The 20408-nt window shown below is 47.4% G+C and overlaps 1 protein-coding gene across 4 annotated transcripts in view; it reads right to left on the bottom strand.

Moving 5' to 3' along the window:
* Positions 1-326: 326 nt before the first annotated feature.
* Positions 327-20408, bottom strand: part of LOC144818757 (uncharacterized) — a 261995-nt gene continuing 241913 nt past the window's right edge. For all 4 annotated transcript variants that reach the window (XM_078676475.1, XM_078676477.1, XM_078676476.1 and 1 more), the window contains one exon: positions 327-1404. In XM_078676475.1, the coding sequence (XP_078532601.1) occupies positions 731-1404 (674 nt within the window). In that variant the 3' untranslated portion in view covers positions 327-730. The remainder of the gene's footprint in view (positions 1405-20408) is intronic.

Raw genomic sequence — 20408 nt, 5'->3', positions numbered from 1 at the left:
AGTCAAAAAGAGAGGTATTATTTATTTATTTACCACAAGGGGAGGATCAGACACAGGGATGAAACTATAGGAGGGTTAGACGTGCAGTAAAGAGGTTGGGGATTCTTGGCATGTCAGGGGGGAATGGAACAGATTGAGCAGTGGAATGAAAAGAGAAGTAAGATCACTGAATAAACAAGGTAAAGTATGGAAGAAAAAGATCAAGCATAGAGATGCAAAAAAGTCCCAAAGGAAAGAGTGCATCGTCTGTGGCTGAGGCAGATCCCAAGTGAATAGGATCTAGAGGGTTATAATAAGGGATTAAAAAAAACCCGACAAAGACATAGTTGTACAACAAAAACTTGTATTCAAAACACAGGTTGAACGTATTTACATAACTAATGAGCCTGCTTTTTTTTTTTAAAGCAAGAAAATCACTTGGAATTCAAGAATATGAGTTAGAGTCATACTCCTAATCCATTGCTTACCGTGTTGGTAAGCCAGCGGTCAGTTCAGTTTGTGTTCGGCTAGTTGTTGGATATGTAGATAGTGTAGCTATGCAGTTTGGATAGTTTGCAGTCTTCATTGTGTCCTCAATGGGCATGATGTTATTTGTTGAAAACGCTGTTGTTAGCTTCCCCGTTCTATGGTATCCATCACCTTTCATAAATCGTACTTCTGAGCTCCAATAAATAATGTATTAGCCTTATATTATTTGTTCATTTACTGTCAATTTTCCTGGAAATACATCCTATAAAGTATGTTTTCTTCGATGTTGATTAAGATCACCTTTCCATATGAAGCTTCTATCGCATTCAGTACATTTGTAAGGTCTTTCGCCCGTGTGAATTCTAACATGCCCATTCAGATTATATTTCCTATTGAATCTTTTGTGACAGAAGGAACACATATACGGTTTATCACCTGTGTGTGTAGTATAATGGGAGAGTAAATTTGCCTTCCGAAAGAAGCTTCTCTCACAGTAAGTACATGCATATGGCCTCACTCCTGCATGTGTTTTCATATGTCGAATAAGCTCTCCCTTCAGATCGTATCTTTCATCACATTCTGTGCATTTGTATGGTGTTTGACTTTGCTTCTGCTTTGTAGGTTGATGAAGTACTGTTATGTTTGTCGGATTACTTTCACATTCTTTATTTTTCAGTGGTAGTCCTAGCTTTGACCTTGGCTGATGTACACTAAAATTCATTAAATTGCTGAAATCTCTTTCACAGAACATAGTTCTCTCTCCTCTCGGCTCCCAGTATCTTTCTGACCCCAGCTGACTAGTAAAGTCTGTTCTGTTGTGACAACTCTGGGGCTCACTGGCATTGTTTGTCTCCAATATAGCACCACATGGTTGGCTGTTTTTACTAAACTGCATAGGCTCTTCCACTTCCTTTTGTCTGTTGATGCTTGCAACACCTGTTGGACAGGAAGAGACATCTCACATTAGCTTATTATTTAAGAGAATATTTTGAATTGATTAAACAGATTAGACACATGAAAACATGACATACATACAATTAATACAGATAAAGAGTAATATATTTTGTCTTTGGGTATATCAAATCAAATAAATGGGAAATAGTGGGCAATACTATGAAAGGGATCTGTGAAATGTGGGATTAAATACAGTTCTCACCAATTAAGATGTTAAAATCCTCTGTGAAAAAAAGTAGAGGTTAGTTTATTGTTTTTTTCTGTGTGTCTAGAAGTGTATGATCATCACTCATATCAGGTCTAGATTTTCACTGATAAGTGTCAGAACATTCTCCTCGCAATATTACATTAGATGAAACGGCGGGGGAAATGGGTGGCAGACGGGGACGGATCTCGGGCGGATCGCCACCGCAATGCGGGTGGTGGTGATCCGCCCGAGATCCTAATGGCCCTAAGTGTGCATGACCTGCTTGGCTGGCCTCTTTGGCTGGCCTCTTTGGCCGGCCAAGCAGTCATGCGCACTTTGCATATTGTCCATTACAGCCAAATGGGGAATATGCACAGACTCCCTGTCCCGTTCTGAGCACCGATCCACTGCGCATTGCAGCGTTGTGATTGGCTCTGGGAAGCCTGTGTGCAAGGTGCTTCCTGCAGCTTCTTCTGGATTGGAGACAGGAAGAATAGAGAAGCAGAGGAGAGGTGCGGCTGTCGGAAAAGTACGTGTTTATTTTTTTATATTTTCAAGTTCAAGAGTGTAGACATAGAGCACGAGGAGGTTGGTGGGTGGGTTGTAGGAAGTGGCATTTCAACTATCCATTGTGAAAAACTATGTTCACCAACTGGTTGGGTGAATCAGCATGTAAAAATGGTTACCCTTCCTTTTCCAGTCACTCTCTATTGCTAATCCTGAACATAAGCATGGGTTCCTTTTGTGTGATAATTTCTACAAATTTCACGAGTGGTGGAGCCTAATGTCTAAAACTGATCAGGGGACAACGTCAGTATTTTATTAAGTGGCATTTCGGGGAAGCTTCCGTACAGGTCATAGTACATGGGTCTGTAAACACTCTCTAAAGCTGACCACGATAAAATGAGAGTTAATTGGGCTGAAAATCAAACGTTATATTTTATAATGATGCAGAGTGGGTTTAATATATTGCAAAATCCACTTACTCCATATTAGAGCCAAACTTTGACAAATATATTGCATATGTGCGTTTTCACATATATTCAAAACATTACTCCGACAGGTGCACCCATTGTTCTGCAGCAACAGGTGACTGTGTGCACATATTCTGTTCATGTTTGAGCTGAAGTACTATTTTTGCAGATATGAGCAAAATTTGTGAAGTTGAGATAACACCTGAACTGTGAACTGCCCTGCTGAGGTACCCTGAAGATCCTTCCTCTTACTTTAATGTTTAAACTAATCTAATTATTTTGTCTTTATTACCAAAAATTTGTAGTCCTACAATGTTCCTTCTGTTGGAGCTTGGTTTGTGCAAATACATTTTGGATTGCGAGTCAACATATAGCAAATTAATCTTTAATCTTTTTTTGCAAACACCTTTAAATAAAAAGAAAAACTAGGATTTGAAGTTTTCCTTCACCATCGGATTATCTCTAATATTCATAAAAAGTTGAATAGAGTAGCAAACTAACCCAACCCTAAATGCATGATGACAGATACGGTAAGACCTTTTATGCAGACAACTTGGTGAAGTGTGATCCATTTTTTTATCCAGTAGACCAAATACAAAAAACGTTTAGCAAAAGGATGGACTTATTTCCATGTGACTGATTTACAAATACATGGCATAGGTACATTTCTCATCAGAACAGTGTAGCTGCTTTCTTCCTTAGAGTGGATTCTTAGACTACTTAGTAAAGGTTTATTTGTTTTTAGTAGAGATGTCCAATGCAAGAGGCTATTCAAATTTGTCCTAACAAATATCATTTGCATTTTCTAAACAGTAACATGCAGAGTATATAAGTACATTTACACCACAGAAGTTGAAAATGTGAAAATATTATTGCAGAAATAGGTTGATGAATATAAAATCAGTGAAACCTTATTACGATGAAAGACCATATAAGGCTCATTGGAAGATAGTGTTTGTAGTTCCCTCGCCCTCCTGACTGATGTTATAACAACCAGAAAAGCAACCTTCCAGAAAAGATGTTGTAGGTCAACTTTATGCATAGGTTCAAACACTGGGCCATCAATTTAGCAAGAGAAAGGTTTAATTCGCATGAGGGTGAGAGTATCTGACTAGTGGCAAAACATACCGTAGGCCCTCCAGGAACTTTTCACCAGTAAAATTGCAAAAAAATATGACAGAGAAGGTGACATTAAATAAGCGGTAATAACAGAATAACTGTAAGGGAGGGACAATGCAAGCCAGATTTAGACAATTTAAAAAGATACATTAATGCAATTACTTCCTCCAAGGTTCCCGGGTTCATCTGCCTGCTAGGACATCATATACAAACTCCCCTCCACTTTAAGGCATATGCGGATCTCATTTAGGATGGTTTGTCCCTTTTAAAATAGGCATGTACTTATCTGGAAGATTCAACTATCCATTTTCCAAGTGCCCAGGAGACAGGTGGTCAAGTTCAGTGACAGTTTGCTCCATGGACAATCCTAACTAACACCCTAGACAGCTGATCTGATCCGTAATGCGAGGCTAGTATGCCTTGGTGTTCTGCAGACTTGAGTGAACCGCTAGGGTATGATATTCCTTGCTAGCATCCAATGCTATACAGATTCAGCATCTTGAGGAAGAATCATGGAGCTCGCCGATCCTTGTCTGCTTAACTAAAATGCAGTGGTTGTGTTGTCAGTTGCAGGAGGATAGGACTGAAAGCGACTGCCATAAGTAAGGACCTTGAAGCAAGATGCACTGCCCTCAGTTCTGGTGTGCTGATGTAACAGCTTCTTTCTTTGAGAGACCACATCGTCTAAGCTGTGATGCCGTTCATATGGGCTGCCAAGAAGCATCCATTACCAATGTTTAATGGTCCGAGGAAAACAGAAGGCGGCACACTTGAGCACATTCTTTCTTTGACGGCACAACTGAAGAGACTGAAAAGTAGTGTGGGACACCCCCGCGCCGCACGGCCACCAGCTGCTGCGTGTGCCCCCTTTCCTCGCTCTCTGCCTCGCTGCCTGCCTCGCTGCCGGCTGACCCTGCTGTCGTCTGTTTTACCCTGTTTTGTTCTAAATTTGTGCTTGTATTTTTTTCATAGTGTTTTGCCCGTGTTAGCTTGTTTTGGTCTACATTTGTGCCTGTTTTGGCAATAGTTTAGCCCGTGTTAGCGTCCTCCTTCTGTTTCCCGCCCTCCTCGCCGCCCCCCGTCTTCCCTCCCCGCTCCCCGCTTCCCGCCACCACCGCAGACCCCGCCCCTTTTTTTCTTCTGTTCCCTCCCCGCTCCCGCCTCCCAGCTGCTCCGCCCACCCGCGCACTTCGCCTTATATGGCGACCGTGCGAAGGCGCAGCGGCCACGCGCAGCGGGTGCGCCGATTGTGCGCCAAAGGTAAGCCCGTCTGCGCCCGTCCGCGACCGGATCGCGACCAGCGCCAGGACCCCTGGCCCACGAGGACCCCGACCGACCCGCCTGACGTACTCCGCCGCCACCCTCATCGCACTCAACACCAGCCGACTCCCAGATTGCCACCAAGCCACCCCACGTCGCACCCACGGACCTTTCAGCTGCCACGCCTGCAAGTTCACCTGCATCCGGACCTGCCTCGCACCAGCACCCGCCAAGTCGAACACCAGCAGCACCCACCTCAAGTGCATCCTGCTCAACACCCGCTCCGTCCACAGACACGCCATCGAACTCTGGAACCTCCTAGACGCCACAGCCCCTGACGTTGCCTTCCTCACGGAGACCTGGATGAACGCCTCTTCAGCCCCCGACATCGCCATCGCCATCGCCATCCCAGAGGGCTACAAGATCATCCGGAGGGACCGCAACGCCAACCAGATGGGAGGAGGCATCGCCATCATCCACAGGAACACCATCCGTCTCACGACCAGCACCGACAACACCCTGACCAGCGCCGAACACCTGCATTTCCAGATCCACACCAACCCGAACACCACCCTTAGAGGCACCCTGATCTACAGACCACCGGGACCACGCACACAATTCAGCGAGGACATCGCCGACTTCGTCAGCCCGCATGCCCTCCCCTCCGCTGACTATATCCTCTTGGGGGACCTCAACTTCCATCTGGAGAACAACAACGACCGCAACACCAGCACCCTGCTCGACAACCTCGCCAATCTGGGACTCAAGCAGCTGGTGTCCACCCCCACCCACCTCGCCGGACACACACTCGACGCCGTCTTCTCATCCAGCAAAGACGTCACCTTCAGCCACGCCACAGAACTCCACTGGACGGACCACAGCTGCGTCCACTTCACCTTCAAGAGAACGACGACTCACCACCACCAGCAACAGGCCGCCCGCAGAAGCTGGAACAAGATCACAGCAGACCAGCTCGCCACCTCCCTGAGCCAGCACCCTCCTGCCAGCTCAGCGAACCCCAGCCAGGCCGCCGACAACCTCACGAAGTGGATCAGCATCTGCGCGGACGAGCTCGCCCCGCTGAGAACCCCGCCCAGCAGACCCGGCAGCAAGAAAGCCCCATGGTTCACCGACGAACTCAAGAGCTCCAAGAAGAACTGCCGAGCCCTCGAGAAAGTCTGGAGAAGGGAACCTACACCGGACAACAGGACCACCCTCAAACTGGCCACTCGGAAGCACCACCAGCTGATCCGCGCCGCCAAGAAAACTGCATTCAAGGACCGGCTGGACAACAACGCGCACAACAGCAAGGAACTCTTCAACATCGTGAAAGAGCTATCCAACCCCAGCGCAGGAACCAACGACATCACCCCATCGCAAGACCTCTGCGACTCCCTCGCTTCTTACTTCCACAACAAGATCGCGGACATACACAACAGCTTCAACAAACAACCAACGCACACCATGACCGAACAACCTCCCCCCACCACCACCCTCCACGCCTGGACCCCGATCAGCACCGAAGACACCATCCGCACGATGAACTCCATCCACTCCGGATCACCGACCGACCCCTGCCCTCACCACGTCTTCAACAAGGCCGACGCTGTCATCGCACCCCACCTGCGAGACATCATCAACACATCCTTCGACACCGCCACCTTCCCTGAGAGCTGGAAGCACGCCGAACTCAGCGCTCTACTCAAGAAACCAACAGCGGACCCCACCGAACTCAAGAACTACCGCCCCATCTCGCTCCTCCCGTTCCCAGCCAAAGTCATCGAGAAGACCGTCAACAAGCAGCTGGCCGCCTTCCTCGAGACGAATGGATCCCTCGACCCCTCACAGTCCGGCTTCCGAGCCAATCACAGCACCGAGACCGCCCTCATCGCCGCCACCGATGACATCCGAGCCCTGATGGACAACGGAGAAACAGCGGCCCTCATCCTCCTAGACCTCTCCGCGGCATTCGACACGGTCTGCCACCGCACCCTAGTACAGCGCCTCAGCAACGTCGGAATCCAGGACAAGGCGCTGGAATGGATCATCTCCTTCCTCAACGGAAGAACACAGAGAGTCCGCCTACCACCGTACAAGTTAGAGGCCTCCGAAGTCATCTGCGGCGTCCCTCAAGGATCCTCTCTGAGCCCCACCCTCTTCAACGTCTACATGAGCCCCCTCGCGGCCATCGCACGCCAACACAACCTCAGCATAATCTCCTACGCCGACGACACCCAGCTGATCCTCTCCCTGACCAACGACCCCGCCACCGCCAGAGCCAACCTACACGAAGGGATGAAAGAGGTAGCCGAGTGGATGACGACCAGCCGCCTGAAACTGAACTCGGACAAGACGGAGGTCCTCATCCTGGGTTCTTCACCCTCCGCCTGGGACGACTCCTGGTGGCCTCCCGCCCTGGGCACCGCACCCAAACCGACAGACCATGCACGCAACCTGGGCTTCATCCTGGACTCCTCCCTCTCCATGACCAGGCAAGTCAACAACGTCTCCTCGGCGTGCTTCAACATCCTACGCATGCTACGGAAGATCTTCTGGTGGATCCCCACCGAGACCAGGAACCACTAGCCGACTGGACTACGGCAACGCCCTCTACGCCGGTACCGCCGCCAAGCTTCAGAAGAGACTCCAGAGGATCCAGAACGCCTCAGCCAGACTCATCCTCGACATCCCACGACACAGCCACATCTCCGGACATCTGAGAGACCTTCACTGGCTCCCCGTCAACAAGAGAATCACCTTCCGCCTCCTCACCCACGCACACAAAGCCCTACACGACCAAGGCCCGGGCTACCTCAACAGCCGGATCAACTTCTACGCTCCCAAACGCCACCTCCGCTCAGCCAACCACGCCCTCGCCGCCGTCCCCCGCATCCGAAGAGCAACTACAGGAGGAAGGTCCTTCTCCTACCTGGCCGCCAAGACCTGGAACTCCCTCCCGACCGACCTGCGCCTGACCCAAGACCACCTCTCCTTCAGGAAGAAGCTGAAGACCTGGCTGTTCGAGCAGTAGCGGCACCCCCCCCTCCCCTAAGCGCCTTGAGACCCTACGGGTATGTAGCGCGCTCTATAAGTGTCATTGATTGATTGATTGATTGATTGAGTGTTAGGAAGCTATCTGAATCTTGTCCAAGTCCCTATCTCCAGATACCATTTAACCTCTAAGCACGCTTTAAGTGGTTTCACTTGTAGTCTGTAGTACCAAATTAGGAAGACGTACAAACAATATAGCCCGGAAGAAGACAGACTTGAATGACTGAAGGAAACTGAGAGACAGAATCTTAGACTGTCAGATTAACAGACAGAAATCTATAGTGCAAAGAAGACACGCTTCCATTTGTCTTGAACAATGTTTGGTTGCACTGAGTTGGATTCAGTGTTGATTTTGTGAGTTAGAGACACAGATCATGTAGAAGTCTATAATCACTTATAAACTCTAACATACATTGATTAAAGAAAGCCTTAATAAGCCAGTTGTCTAGCTATGGGTAAGCAAATATTCCTTTTTATGTTGAGGCTACCGTCGCACTGCGTAAGCAGTGGGCGGAGCCGAAATTTTGTGTGTGTAGTATGGGGGCCTGAACACGCCCCTCTTCTCCATTGGCTGGACTCGTAAATGCTGGCCAGCCCTTGGAGGAGAGGAGCGTCACTCAGTTCAGGGCCCGCCTTGACGCGATTCGGGGGCGTTTTTCTCTCTTTTTTCAAGCCCCGCCCCTTTTCTAGTGGTGGGCGTTACACCCTCCCTCTCGCGGAGGTCCCAGTCTGACCTAAACACGCCCCTCAGCTTAATACCTGGCAAATGGAAGTAGTGTCTTTAGATAATCATGTCCCGCCCCAGCTACATTTGAGGATTCCCTGCTTTTATTATTCCCCATTTGAAGCTCTGGGCCACAGCTGCGCTCTCTAGCCAGGCCATAACAGTGGAAGCAAAGCACCATGGGAGCGTGGGGATTTGCATGACACTTATTCATAGTCGCAAATATATCAACATTTATTTCATAACACTGGCATTTACAAGGTCCACGCCTGTGTTACTTGGCAATCGAAGTGAAATCCTGCTGGAAGATTACGTGCTGGATTAAAAGGTATGTGTGTGTTTTGCTAACGTAACGTGTGCCTGTCGCCTTTCACACCGTGCTAATCCATTGCAGGAAGTCACATACACGTGTTGTGCAGTCACGCGTGGATTTTCGCAAGTGTAGATTTTCGCGTGAGTGCATCTGAGCACAAGTGCAGGGAGCGGCTGAGAATGTGAGCCCCGGGGGTGGAACGTCCTGATAGTTTGGGGCAAACTCTGAATGTACACATTTGTGAATCTCCTCCAACCCCTTCCTACCAGGAATGGGAATTTACTTCTGACTAGGATGGAGGAGACGGAAGCACCCCAAAAACGGACCACCAAAGGGGGAGGGTCGCTCCAGGGGAAAACTAGTTTTCTCAAGGAGAAAAAAAAGGTCAAAGTTAGCCTGTCCCTTTGCACTGCTCGGTAGATTTACACGTGAGCAAATATATACGTGTATGTTTACTCAACCAAAGATGGAATGCACAGAAGTTACCCTAGGTGCAGCCGGGTTTAGCCTGACAAGCCTTGAAGTGCAGGTGCGCACCTGACAACCTTTGTGGCGCCTGACTCGACGTCCTGTGAAAACAAGCTGCACAGGGGTGCTTGGAAGGGGCCAGTGTTTGTTTACAATGAAACCGAAGCAGTGAAACAGGTGTCCTGCTAAAGGCAGCTTTCAAAAAACAATTATTTTTCTTTCCGGTGTTGACTTTATCGGATCGAGTGCAAACACAAACACTAACAGCGAAGGGGCCCTGAACCAGCAGGGGAGGCCGGCACAAAAATACCTGCAGTGCAATATCCACACAATTGTCACAGATTGACTGGGAGCTGTAGCTTATTTTGGATCTGGTTCCCAGCTGCCGACTTTGGAACTGGGGAACCAGGTTCGAATCTGGCGCTGCCTCATCATCCTGTGATTCTGGACAAATCCTTTTTCTCCCTGAGCCCCAAAAAAATGAAGTTAATCAGACGTTGTGTGATGTAATTTGGTGTTGACGTAATGCGCTCTAAATTCCTTGGGCGTAAACTGTAAAAAATACAAAAATAAATGAATAATACAGTTAACCCTCCACTTTGTGAATTCCTGAAATGTGTAAATCTATTCTACACCCTTGTAGGGTCGTAACCGCCTAGTTTCAATGTACAAAACCAAATTATTTAAAAGAATAGGTCCAAAAGATACCAGAGAGAGTGATCGCTGATTCCACATCGCACATGAATACAAAGGGCTCCTCATTTTACCCTAGTTCTGTGTTCCTTCTCTTCTCTCTGGGCGTGGTGTTGTCAGTTAGAAGAGATTCACTCATTGAAGTGGGAACTCCTTTTTAGGTTGAGGCTACCGTCGCACTGCGTAAGCAGTGGGCGGAGCCGAAATTTTATGTTGTGTAGTATGGGGGCCTGAACACGCCCCTCTTCTCCATTGGCTGGCCTCGTAAATGCTGGCCAGCCATTGGAGGACAGGAGCGTCACTCAGTTCAGGGCCCGCCTTGACGCGATTTGGGGGCGTTTTTCTCTCTTTTAAGCCCCGCCCCTTTTCTAGTGGTGGGCGTTACACCCTCCCTCTCGCCGAGGTCCCAGTCTGACCTAAACACGCCCCTCAATACAAAAAATTATGGCCGTTTCTCCGAGCCATTTGTGAATGACCTCAGAGAAACATGGTGGTGTGGAGCGTTCCTCTCTTGCCTTCCGAGATCGTAAGGCAAGAGAGGAGCGCTCCACACCACCATGTTTCTCTGAGGTCATTCACAAATGGCTCGGAGAAACGCCTGTCACTCCTACTTTCTCATGCCGCATTCCTCATTCCTTAGTCCTCATTCCGCATCCCTCACTCCTAGTTCCTCATTCCGCATCCCTCACTCCTAGTTCCTCATTCCGCATCCCTCATTCCTTGGTCTTCATTCCACATCCCTCACTCCTAGTTCCTCATTCCGCATCCCTCACTTCTGGTTCTTCATTCCACTTCCCTCATTCTTTGGTCCTCATTCTGCATTCCCTCATTCTTTGGTCCTCATTCTGCATTCCTCACTCCTAGTTGCTCATTCCGCATCCCTCACTCCTTGGTCTTCATTCCACATCCCTAACTCCTAGTTCCTCATTCCGCATCCCTCACTTCTGGTTCTTCATTCCACTTCCCTCATTCTTTGGTCCTCATTCCGCATCCCTCACTTAGTTCCTCATTCCGCATCGCTCACTCACTCCTAGTTCCTCATTCCGCATCGCTCACTCCTAGTTCCTCATTCCGCATCCCTCACTCCTAGTTCCTCATTCCGCATCCCTCACTCCTAGTTCCTCATGCCGCATCCCTCATTCCTTGGTCCTCATTCCGCATCCCTCACTCCTAGTTCCTCATTCCGCATCCCTCACTCCTAGTTCCTCATTCCTTGGTCTTCATTCCGCATCCCTCACTCCTAGTTTCTTTTGCTTCCATCCTCCTTGGGGTGAGACTGCCTGTTTTTTTTAGGTCAATTTGCCCTGTAGGTGGGGCAGGCGGTTGCAAACTCACAAAGCACCTGGGAATACGTTTCTGTATCTGGAGGGAGCTGCCCTTGTTATTTCTTGCCTCTGTTCCCTGCTGCTGTTCGTTTTTTCTTGCCTCTGTGTGGCTCTGTGTGAGTGTGGCTCTGTGTGAGGGTGGCTCTGTCTGTGTGAGGGTGGCTCTGTCTGTGTGAGGGTGGCTCTGTCTGTGTGTGTGTGTGTGGGTGGCTCTGTGTGTGGGGGGCTCTATGTGAATGACTGTGGGTGACTGTGTGGGTGGCTCTGTATGTGTGTGTGGGTGGCTCTGTATGTGTGTGTGAGTGGCTTTGTCTGTGGCTCTGTGTTTGGGTGCAAATGCAATAGGTCTCGCATTTGCGAGAGATTAAGCTATTGGCATTGTAAATGACAATGGCATTTATTTATATGTTTTAAAAACACAAACATAAATAAAAAATGTCATGAGCAATGCCAATAGCTCTAACTTTAACAATGCCGAAACCATTGCATTGTAAATGCTTGTTTCAAGTGTTAGCTGCTACTATAGCGATGCTTTTTGAAAAATCATTGGGAGCTGACTTCAGACATCAAGGTAGAATTCTACATTGATAGCCTTTCTTTGTTGCTTTAAAACAAAGGAAATACCAGTATTTTGAGCAAAATCAGACATTAAAATATTCATCCTGCAGGTCAATGGAACTGTTTTTTTGTACTTGTTGTAAAAGAAAACGAGTTACTTACCTGTAACTACAGTTATCCAGTATTGGTATCCTTCATAGATTCACATGCTTAGAATCATCCCCGCCGACGAGGTGGGAGTCTCGCGGTACAATAAAATATATAAATTACAGTCATAATAACATCACACTATAGGCTATAGTAGATAGCAAAGTCACTACACTAGCCTATCTTAGTCCTTTTGCAAAAATAACCAAACTTGGAAACCAGCCAATCAGGCAGCAGCACCCTCTTAGAACCTTCCCCACAGAGAGGCAAATCCACTGATTTTCGTAGCACAAGTGACAGTAAGTATGCCACAATGATAAGGTAAGCCTCTCCGGGGAGGAGGGTGGGTCGCATGTGAATCTATGAAAGATACCAATACTGGATAACTGAAGTTACAGGTAAGTAACTAATTTTCTTATCCAGTATTGGGGTATCCTTCATAGATTCACATGCTTAGAATCAGAGTAGCTAGCAGTAAATAATACATAGATGCATAGTGGATGGTTGGTATCATAAGAAAAAATCCAAAATACACCATACCAAACCAGTGCAAAAATATATAGATATATACATATAAATACATATCGGTACTAAAATAAAGAGTAAGTCATACATGTATGCAGCAATAGTTATATGCAAGAAAGAATTGTACAATGGCAGAAACAATATACTCTTATCATAAGGCTTACCTTATCTAAAAAGGTTTTGTAGTACTGCTTGCCCAACTGCTGACTCAGCCTCTGTTGCCAGATCCAGGCAATAATGCAGAGTGAAAGTGTGCACACTTTTTCAGGTTGCAGCACAGCAAATCTTGTCCAAAGACACACCAGCGAACAATGCCATAGATGAGGACACTGCCCTGGTAGAAAGAGCTTTAGGCTTATTTGACAATGGATGACCTGCCTTGAATAGCGGATGCAATCCACCTTGAGATAGTAGCCTTTGATACAACCGCTCCTGGCTTGTGACCACCATACGAGATAAATAACTGGTCAGATTTTCTGATGGACACAGTCCGAGATATGTAGAATTTCAAGCATCTTTTGACATCCAAAGTATGTAATGACTTTTCCGCCGCGGAAGACGGATTAGGAAAGAATCTCCGCAATATCACAGGTTCGTTGAGATGAAATGAAGTAGGAACCTTAGGTATGAACGTGGGATTAGTTCTCCAAAGGACATAATAATTGGTAAACTTCAAATATGGTTGTCTTATAGTGAACGCCTGTATTTCACTCACTCGTCGGGAAGAGGTGAGTGCTAATAGGAGAGCTGTCTTCCATGAGAGATATTTTAAATCCGCTTTATGAATGGGTTCAAATGGATGTTTCATCAGTTGTTATAGAACCAGATTCAGTCTCCATTCCGGAGAAGGAGCTCTAATAGGTGGGAAAGTTCTGAAAAGGCCTTTCAGGAACTGCTTAATGAGACGATTAAAACAAAGTGATGCCGCCCCTGAGGATCGTCTGTACGTTGAAATTGCGGCCAGATGCAATTTAACAGAAGCGAACTTGAGACCAGACTTAGATAATGACAATAAATAAGGCAGAACCTTATCGGGAGAACATTCCAGCGGATGCAAGTTGTTGTTGCTGCACCAGTAACAGAATCTCTTCCATTTTAAGGCATAGGCCCGTAATGTAGAAGGGGCTCTTGGGGGAACATCCTTTACAACGCAACTTTTACAACGCACTACCATTACGACGCAACTTTTACAACGCATGTCATTACAACGCATTGCGCTGGGGGGCGCTCTAGGATAGGGAATAGATTTAATTTACTATCCAACACCTTCCCTACTATCCACGGGGACTGGAGTTGGAATAGTAAATTAAACTATTCACTATCCAGCACCCCTTAGCGCTATGCGTTGTAACAGCATGCGTTGTAAAAACTGCGATGTAAAGGTAGGCATTGTAAAAGTATACGTTGTAACGTCATACATCCGGCTCTTGCTTTATTCAGAAGGTCTCTGCATTCTTGAGGTAAGTCTATATCCTTGCAGTCTGTGAATCCAGAAACCAAGCATGGAGTTGTAGTTGAGCTGGGCAAGAATGAAGAATCTGGCCTTCGCTCATTAACAACAGATTTGGTATTATTGGAAGGCGAATGGCTTGCACTTGGAGAGAAGGAGAAGTTCTGTGAACCAGTGCTGACGTGGCCATTTCGGTGGAACCAGAATCATGCAGCGTGGTTCCCTTTTTATCTTGTGTAGAAGCCCCGGGATCGAAGGAAAAGGAGGGAACGCGTAAGCAAAAATTCCCGTCCATCTCATCATGAAAGCGTTTCCCCAGGAGCCCTTCTCCGGATCCCAACTCGCGAAGAAGGGGCACTTGGGATTGCTTTTGGTGGCAAAGAGATCCAGATTTGGCTTGCCCCACTTTTGAAAGACATTTTCCAGAATCATTTGATTCAGTTCCCATTCGTGGCAAGATTTTGTTGTTCTGCTGAGAGTGTCTGCCAAGGTGTGCTGGACTTCAGGAAGATGTCCCACCTTGATTGCAATATTGTGCAAGAGAAGCCACTTCCAGATGTTTTGAGCTTTTTGGGACAGAATGTGAGATCTGGTACCCCGTTGCTTGTTTAAATAATGCATACAAGTGGTGTTGTCGGTTCTGATGAGAACTGTAGACCCTTGGAGTCGCGGTAGAAAATTGCTCGAAGCTTAAAAAAATTGATGTGCATCTTTGCCATTGCTGTTGACCACCTTCCTTTTATGTGAATGGCCTTGAAGATGGGCACCCCAACCTTCCAGGGAAGCATCCGTAGTGAGGATGAAATCTGGAATTGGAGGTTGAAAACTGAGCCCTACGGAGAAATTTTTGGAAAACCTCCACCAAGAAAGAGTTTCTTTCATAACTGGAGTTACTTGAACTATGTCGTCAAATGAACTTGAGATTTGGAGCCACTTATTGTCCAGTTCCTCTTGAATTGGTCTCATTCTTAGCTGCGCGTGAGGCACTAGCAGAATTGCCGATGACAAAATCCCCAGCAAAGATTTGACCTGTCTTACTGAAGCGAACTTTCTTTTTAGAAGATCTGATGCCAGAGAGATGAGGCGAGATAGTCGGTCTGTAGACAAGAATGCTTTGTCTTGAACAGTGTCTAGTTTTGCTCCCAGAAATTGAATTACTTGGGAAGGATAGAGGCTTGACTTCTGGACGTTTAGGGAGAGGCCCAAAGAGTAAAAAACTTGCAGGCATTTTGCTGTTGCGAGAGAAGCCTGACGAAAGGATAGAGCTTTTATCAGCCAGTCGTCCAGATATGGGAATAGTTGGATGCCTTGCAGCCTGAGATGAGCTGCTACCAGAGCTAGAAATTTGGTGAAGACTCTTGGAGCCGAGCGCAGGCCAAATGGAAGGGCTTTGAATTGGAAATGTGCACCTGCCACAGTGAATCTCAGGAACTTTCGATGATTTTCTTTTTTTAATACTTTATTTTCCCAATGTTTACATACCGGAATACAAAAAGGGTAAATACATTGCATCATAGAATATTAGCCATGGCAAAAAGCAGCATATACATTATGAAATATATTCATAAGAGCAGGTAAAGATGTGCATGGAGAATGGAGTGCAGACAATATTCCAGACTGAAGCCAACATATGCAAAACGCAGATCAGCAATAAATAAATGCCATATTTCACAGAAAAGCCAATACTTCGCATGAACCACAGCTGCACTAATGGTGATCATATAAAGATGAACACAAAAAAACAATGAAAGATATCTGGAAAACACAAAAAGCTGTCTTTCTAGCCCACCCCCTCTGTGATGTCTGTGAGGGGAGAACGGGTCTGGTCCTGGCGATATAACTCCTATATGGCCCCAAATATCCACCGGACGTGACGGGCCAGGTATCAGAATGGAATATTCCTCGCAGCTTACATTGCAGCATGCCAAACTACGAAGCCAAGCGCTCGTGTTGGGGATCTCTTACTGCCTCACAGTATGGCAACCTCCCTTTTAGCCAGCAAAAAGCCCAGCGCAGCAAGCTTCCTGAACGCACGAGGAAAGTTAGCCACATACCGAGCAGTGCGATCTCAGGGACGGGCTCCAGCTGCATGGAAAACATGTCGCCAAGCGTGGCGTGAACTGAGGACCAAAATAGGTGCATCTTGGGGCAAGTCCAAGAGAGGTGGGCAAAATCAGCAAAAGGAGCTCCACATTTCTGGCAGTGATGGGGTCTTTTGGGTTCGATTTTGTGCGAATGTGCAGGAGTGTGATGCATTCTACGAAGAAACTTAAAATGTAATAGCTTGTGTCTACTAGTTAGAGAGACCTCTTTAGTCGCCATACAGCAGTATCCCCATTGGTCGTCCGTTATGGGTTTACTCAAGTCCTCCTCCCATGCCGCCCGAACCCTGGCATCTGAAAAGGGAATGGATTCATTACTTTGCTTATATAATTTGGAGACCAAATGGGCACCGTTTGTGTTTTGAATAAGCAGCGTCAGTGGTGGAGTAGAGTCAGGGGCATTCGGATAGGAAGGAAAAGAAGCCCGAAGCCTGGAGTGCAATTGAGTCAAAACAAACGTATCCATTAAGGTGCGTTCAGAGTGCGTTGAATCAAAGTCTCAGCTGTTATGGGTAACAACAAAGGATTGGGTAGGGGTACGGCTGGAGAATACAGTCACTCAAGGCCCAACAGTCTACGCAATCTGTTCCATGCCCAACATGTGGTCAATACTGTTTGAATGTCTTGGGGGTCCCAAGGGAATCCAGTAGGCAGCAGTTCGGAAAGAAGGCGAGGCATCACCATGTCTGCTTCAGGTTTCAATAAGGGATGCGTGCATCAGGATGAAACCAGGCATGAGCATAAGAGCATTGTGCAATCAGATAATATAAATAGAAGTCTGGGACCGCGAAGCCCCCTAGAGCGTATGGCAGGGTCAGAGTCCGCCGGCTAACCCTAGGCGCTTTGTCCCCCCAAACTAGGCGTAACAATGAGCGCAATTGGGAAAAGAAAGTTTTGGTGAGCGGAATGGGGATGTTGTTAAACGGATATAAAAATCGCAGGAGGACCACAATTTTAATAATGGCGACTCTCCCGGCCATGGATAACGGCAGACGCAGCCATTTTACAATTTGCGATTCGAGAGAACTAATTGCTCTGCCGTAATTTAGTCGGATCATGGTATCAGTATCAAGATGGATCTGAACTTCAAGATATCTAACCGAGTCCAGGCACCACTCAAGTGGGAACGCGCAGCTCCAGGCAGTGGTGCTGACGGTAAGCGGAAAAATGACCGATTTATGCCAATTAATATGTAGCCCAGAAAATTTACTAAAGCGGATTATCTCCAATATGAGGGGTTCTAGGTTAAGCCGAGGTGTCCTGACATATAAAATAGTGTCATCGGCGTAGAGCGAAATCAACAGAGGGCCAGTGCGAAACTGGATGCCACGATGTAAATGCTTTTCTTGGAAATGGCGCACCAGTGGGTCCATTGCCAAAATAAGAAGCAATGGGGACAAGGGGCAACCTTGGCGGGTGCCCCGTGTCAACGAAAAAGGGTCAGAGATCGTACCATTTAGCCGTAATCTGGCAGTTGGTTGGGTGTAGAGTAAGGCCACCGTGGAGACAAAGCATTCGGGCATCCCCATACGCCTCATGATGGACAAAAAAAAGGGCCACTCAAGGGAGTCAAACGCCTTCTCCGCGTCAAAGAGGACAGCGGCGGCAGATGTGGCATGGTCAATCCTATACAAAACAGTAAATAGGGTCCTCAGGTTGAGGGAAGTGGATCGATGCAGCACAAAACCAGATTGTGCCAGGGAAATGATGGATTCCATCAATAAGGACAGGCGTATCACAATGACCTTGGCAAGTATTTTATAATCAAGGTTCAGTAAGGACAGCGGCCTGTAAGAACTACACAATTTCGGATCCTTACCGGGTTTCGGCAGGAGAATAGACGCCAGAAAGCGCACTAATCGCCGAGGGTCTTAAGCGTGCTGGCGATGCGTCAAAAGGCTTGGAAGTAAAGAGAACCACCCCACGCCATCTGCAGCTTGCCATCAGAGGAGACGAAGCTTTGGACACCCTCACAAAAAGTGTCACTCCGCACACCCACAATCGCACAATAAGATGCCGTCAGGTACCGCGTACCAAGCACAAGCGGCTGATAACACAGGGGCCAAACAAAGCCCATGGGGGCATGAGATAAACCCACCAAAGCACAAAGGAGGCAGCAAAGGGGCAAGGACATAACACAAGGAGAGGACAGAGGGCCCAACGCATATATAAAAATCCATAGCGCATCTAACGCTTAAGCGACGGCGAACGAGACAAGGCAAGCGCTGGCAGGAGCGAAGTCGAAAACAAGGACTCGGAACATTAGAGAGCCAAGCCGCTATCGCACACACAATATAACCCAGGCTCCAAGATCTGTACTAGCCAAAGCGCCAGAAGCGACACAGAAGGCAGGCAGTTTGAGCAGCACCCAACTGAGAATGGACACAGGCAAGATGGCAGGACATGAGGGTAAGACTGCAAACTACCTGAAAAGGCAGAGTAAGGAAACCCCTGAATCGCCATTGAAGCTAAAAACCGAAACGGCTACCTTAGACACCATTCTCAAGAAGATTAACGAGGTGAAGGAGGTGGCGAGAGAAACCAAAATCACTAGAGACAATATGCAGTTAGAACTAGCTGCAATACGAGCTGATCAACACAGCACAAACATCAGAATTGAAGCGGCTGAGGGAAGAATAAGCGATATTGAGGACGTAACAAGCAAAAACATCAAAGCCACAGAGGAGTGCTCAAAGACTACTAAAGCCATACAAAGACAACTAGCCGAGCAGGACGACAGGGCTAGAAGGGGGAACATAAGGATCCTGGGAGTCCCAGAAGGAACGGAGGACAAGGAGTGGTCCTGCGCAGCCATGCTAGAGGAGATGCTGCCAAAACTAACAGGCCTGAAATTCGACAGGCAGTTCGAAGTCAACAAGTCCTATAGGGTGCCTGCAGGAAAACCGGCACTAGGGAAGGCCCCAAGAGCGATAATCTGCTGCCCGCTAAGAGCTGATCACGCCATCTTTGCATTTGCCAGGAAAAACCAAAACCTAACATGGGCAAGCAGTAAGATTGTGCTAACGCAGGACTACTCCAAGCAAACAGTAGAGACCAGAAAGGGTTTTCTAGCCATGCGAGACGCACTGCGCAGAAGGAACCTCAACTTCACCTTCACAGGCCCAGCACGCTTCAAGGGAACGGACAACTGGCGGACAATGATCTTTGAAGATCCAGAGGATCTGAGAAGATACATGCAAGGACCACCAACAGAAGAGATGGAGATGAAAGGCCAAGGAGCCGCTAAAAGATGTGCCTCACCGAACGATGCAGGAAAATCAGATTAAAACCCGGGACGGACCAAGCAACTACTACCTCATTATTATCTACCTCAAAGTGTTACGAAACGACAGTAAATCCCCTGAACAAAAGAACTGAAAGGGAGAAACAATAATAAATAAACAATTGCAATGAACAATTACCGACACCTACCTCACAGGTGCGCCCGACGAGCACCTGACCTAGAACTAGAATCCATGATCCACAATCTATGCACGAGAGGAACCTGATGGGTTCACAGCGCGCTACCTCAAAGACAGCAAAGAACGTAATGATACAGACGGATTCAGAAATGGACCACGGCTGAGGTGAAATGAAGAACCAGAAACATGGCCTCGGGGACAATGCGGGGCAAAGGGACTCTGTCGTCGCACACCCAATTCGCAAGTAAGGGGGCGAGGGGGGTGGGAGGGGAGGGAGGCAAGGTGGAGGGAGGGGTGTGCGGGGAGCACACACATGGGCTGTCTCTATTTCTATCTCTTTTTCTATCCTTCTGTATCTATCACCTACCCGTACATACCCACAGGAACTCTCAGCACAGGAGTGAAGATAGGCATCTAGCAACACACAGGGGCAGACGAACAGCAAGACGTAATGTTGCATTCAAAACACAGCCAGAGAAAACGCCAGATAGACAGCACACAAAATGACACACAACCAACAGTACGACCTAACCACTGACATCAAGATAGTGTCCCTGAACGTAAAGGGTCTCAACCACCCAGTGAAGAGGAGGAAAGTCCTAGACTACCTGGCTAAGCTTAAGAGCGACATCTATGTCCTACAAGAAACGAGACTAGAAGCAGAAGAC

The sequence above is a fragment of the Lissotriton helveticus genome, chromosome 2_1, assembly GCF_964261635.1.
Source record: "Lissotriton helveticus chromosome 2_1, aLisHel1.1, whole genome shotgun sequence".
In the NCBI taxonomy this organism is placed as follows: Eukaryota; Metazoa; Chordata; class Amphibia; order Caudata; family Salamandridae; genus Lissotriton; species Lissotriton helveticus.
This window is presented reverse-complemented; position numbering and strand designations above follow the sequence as displayed.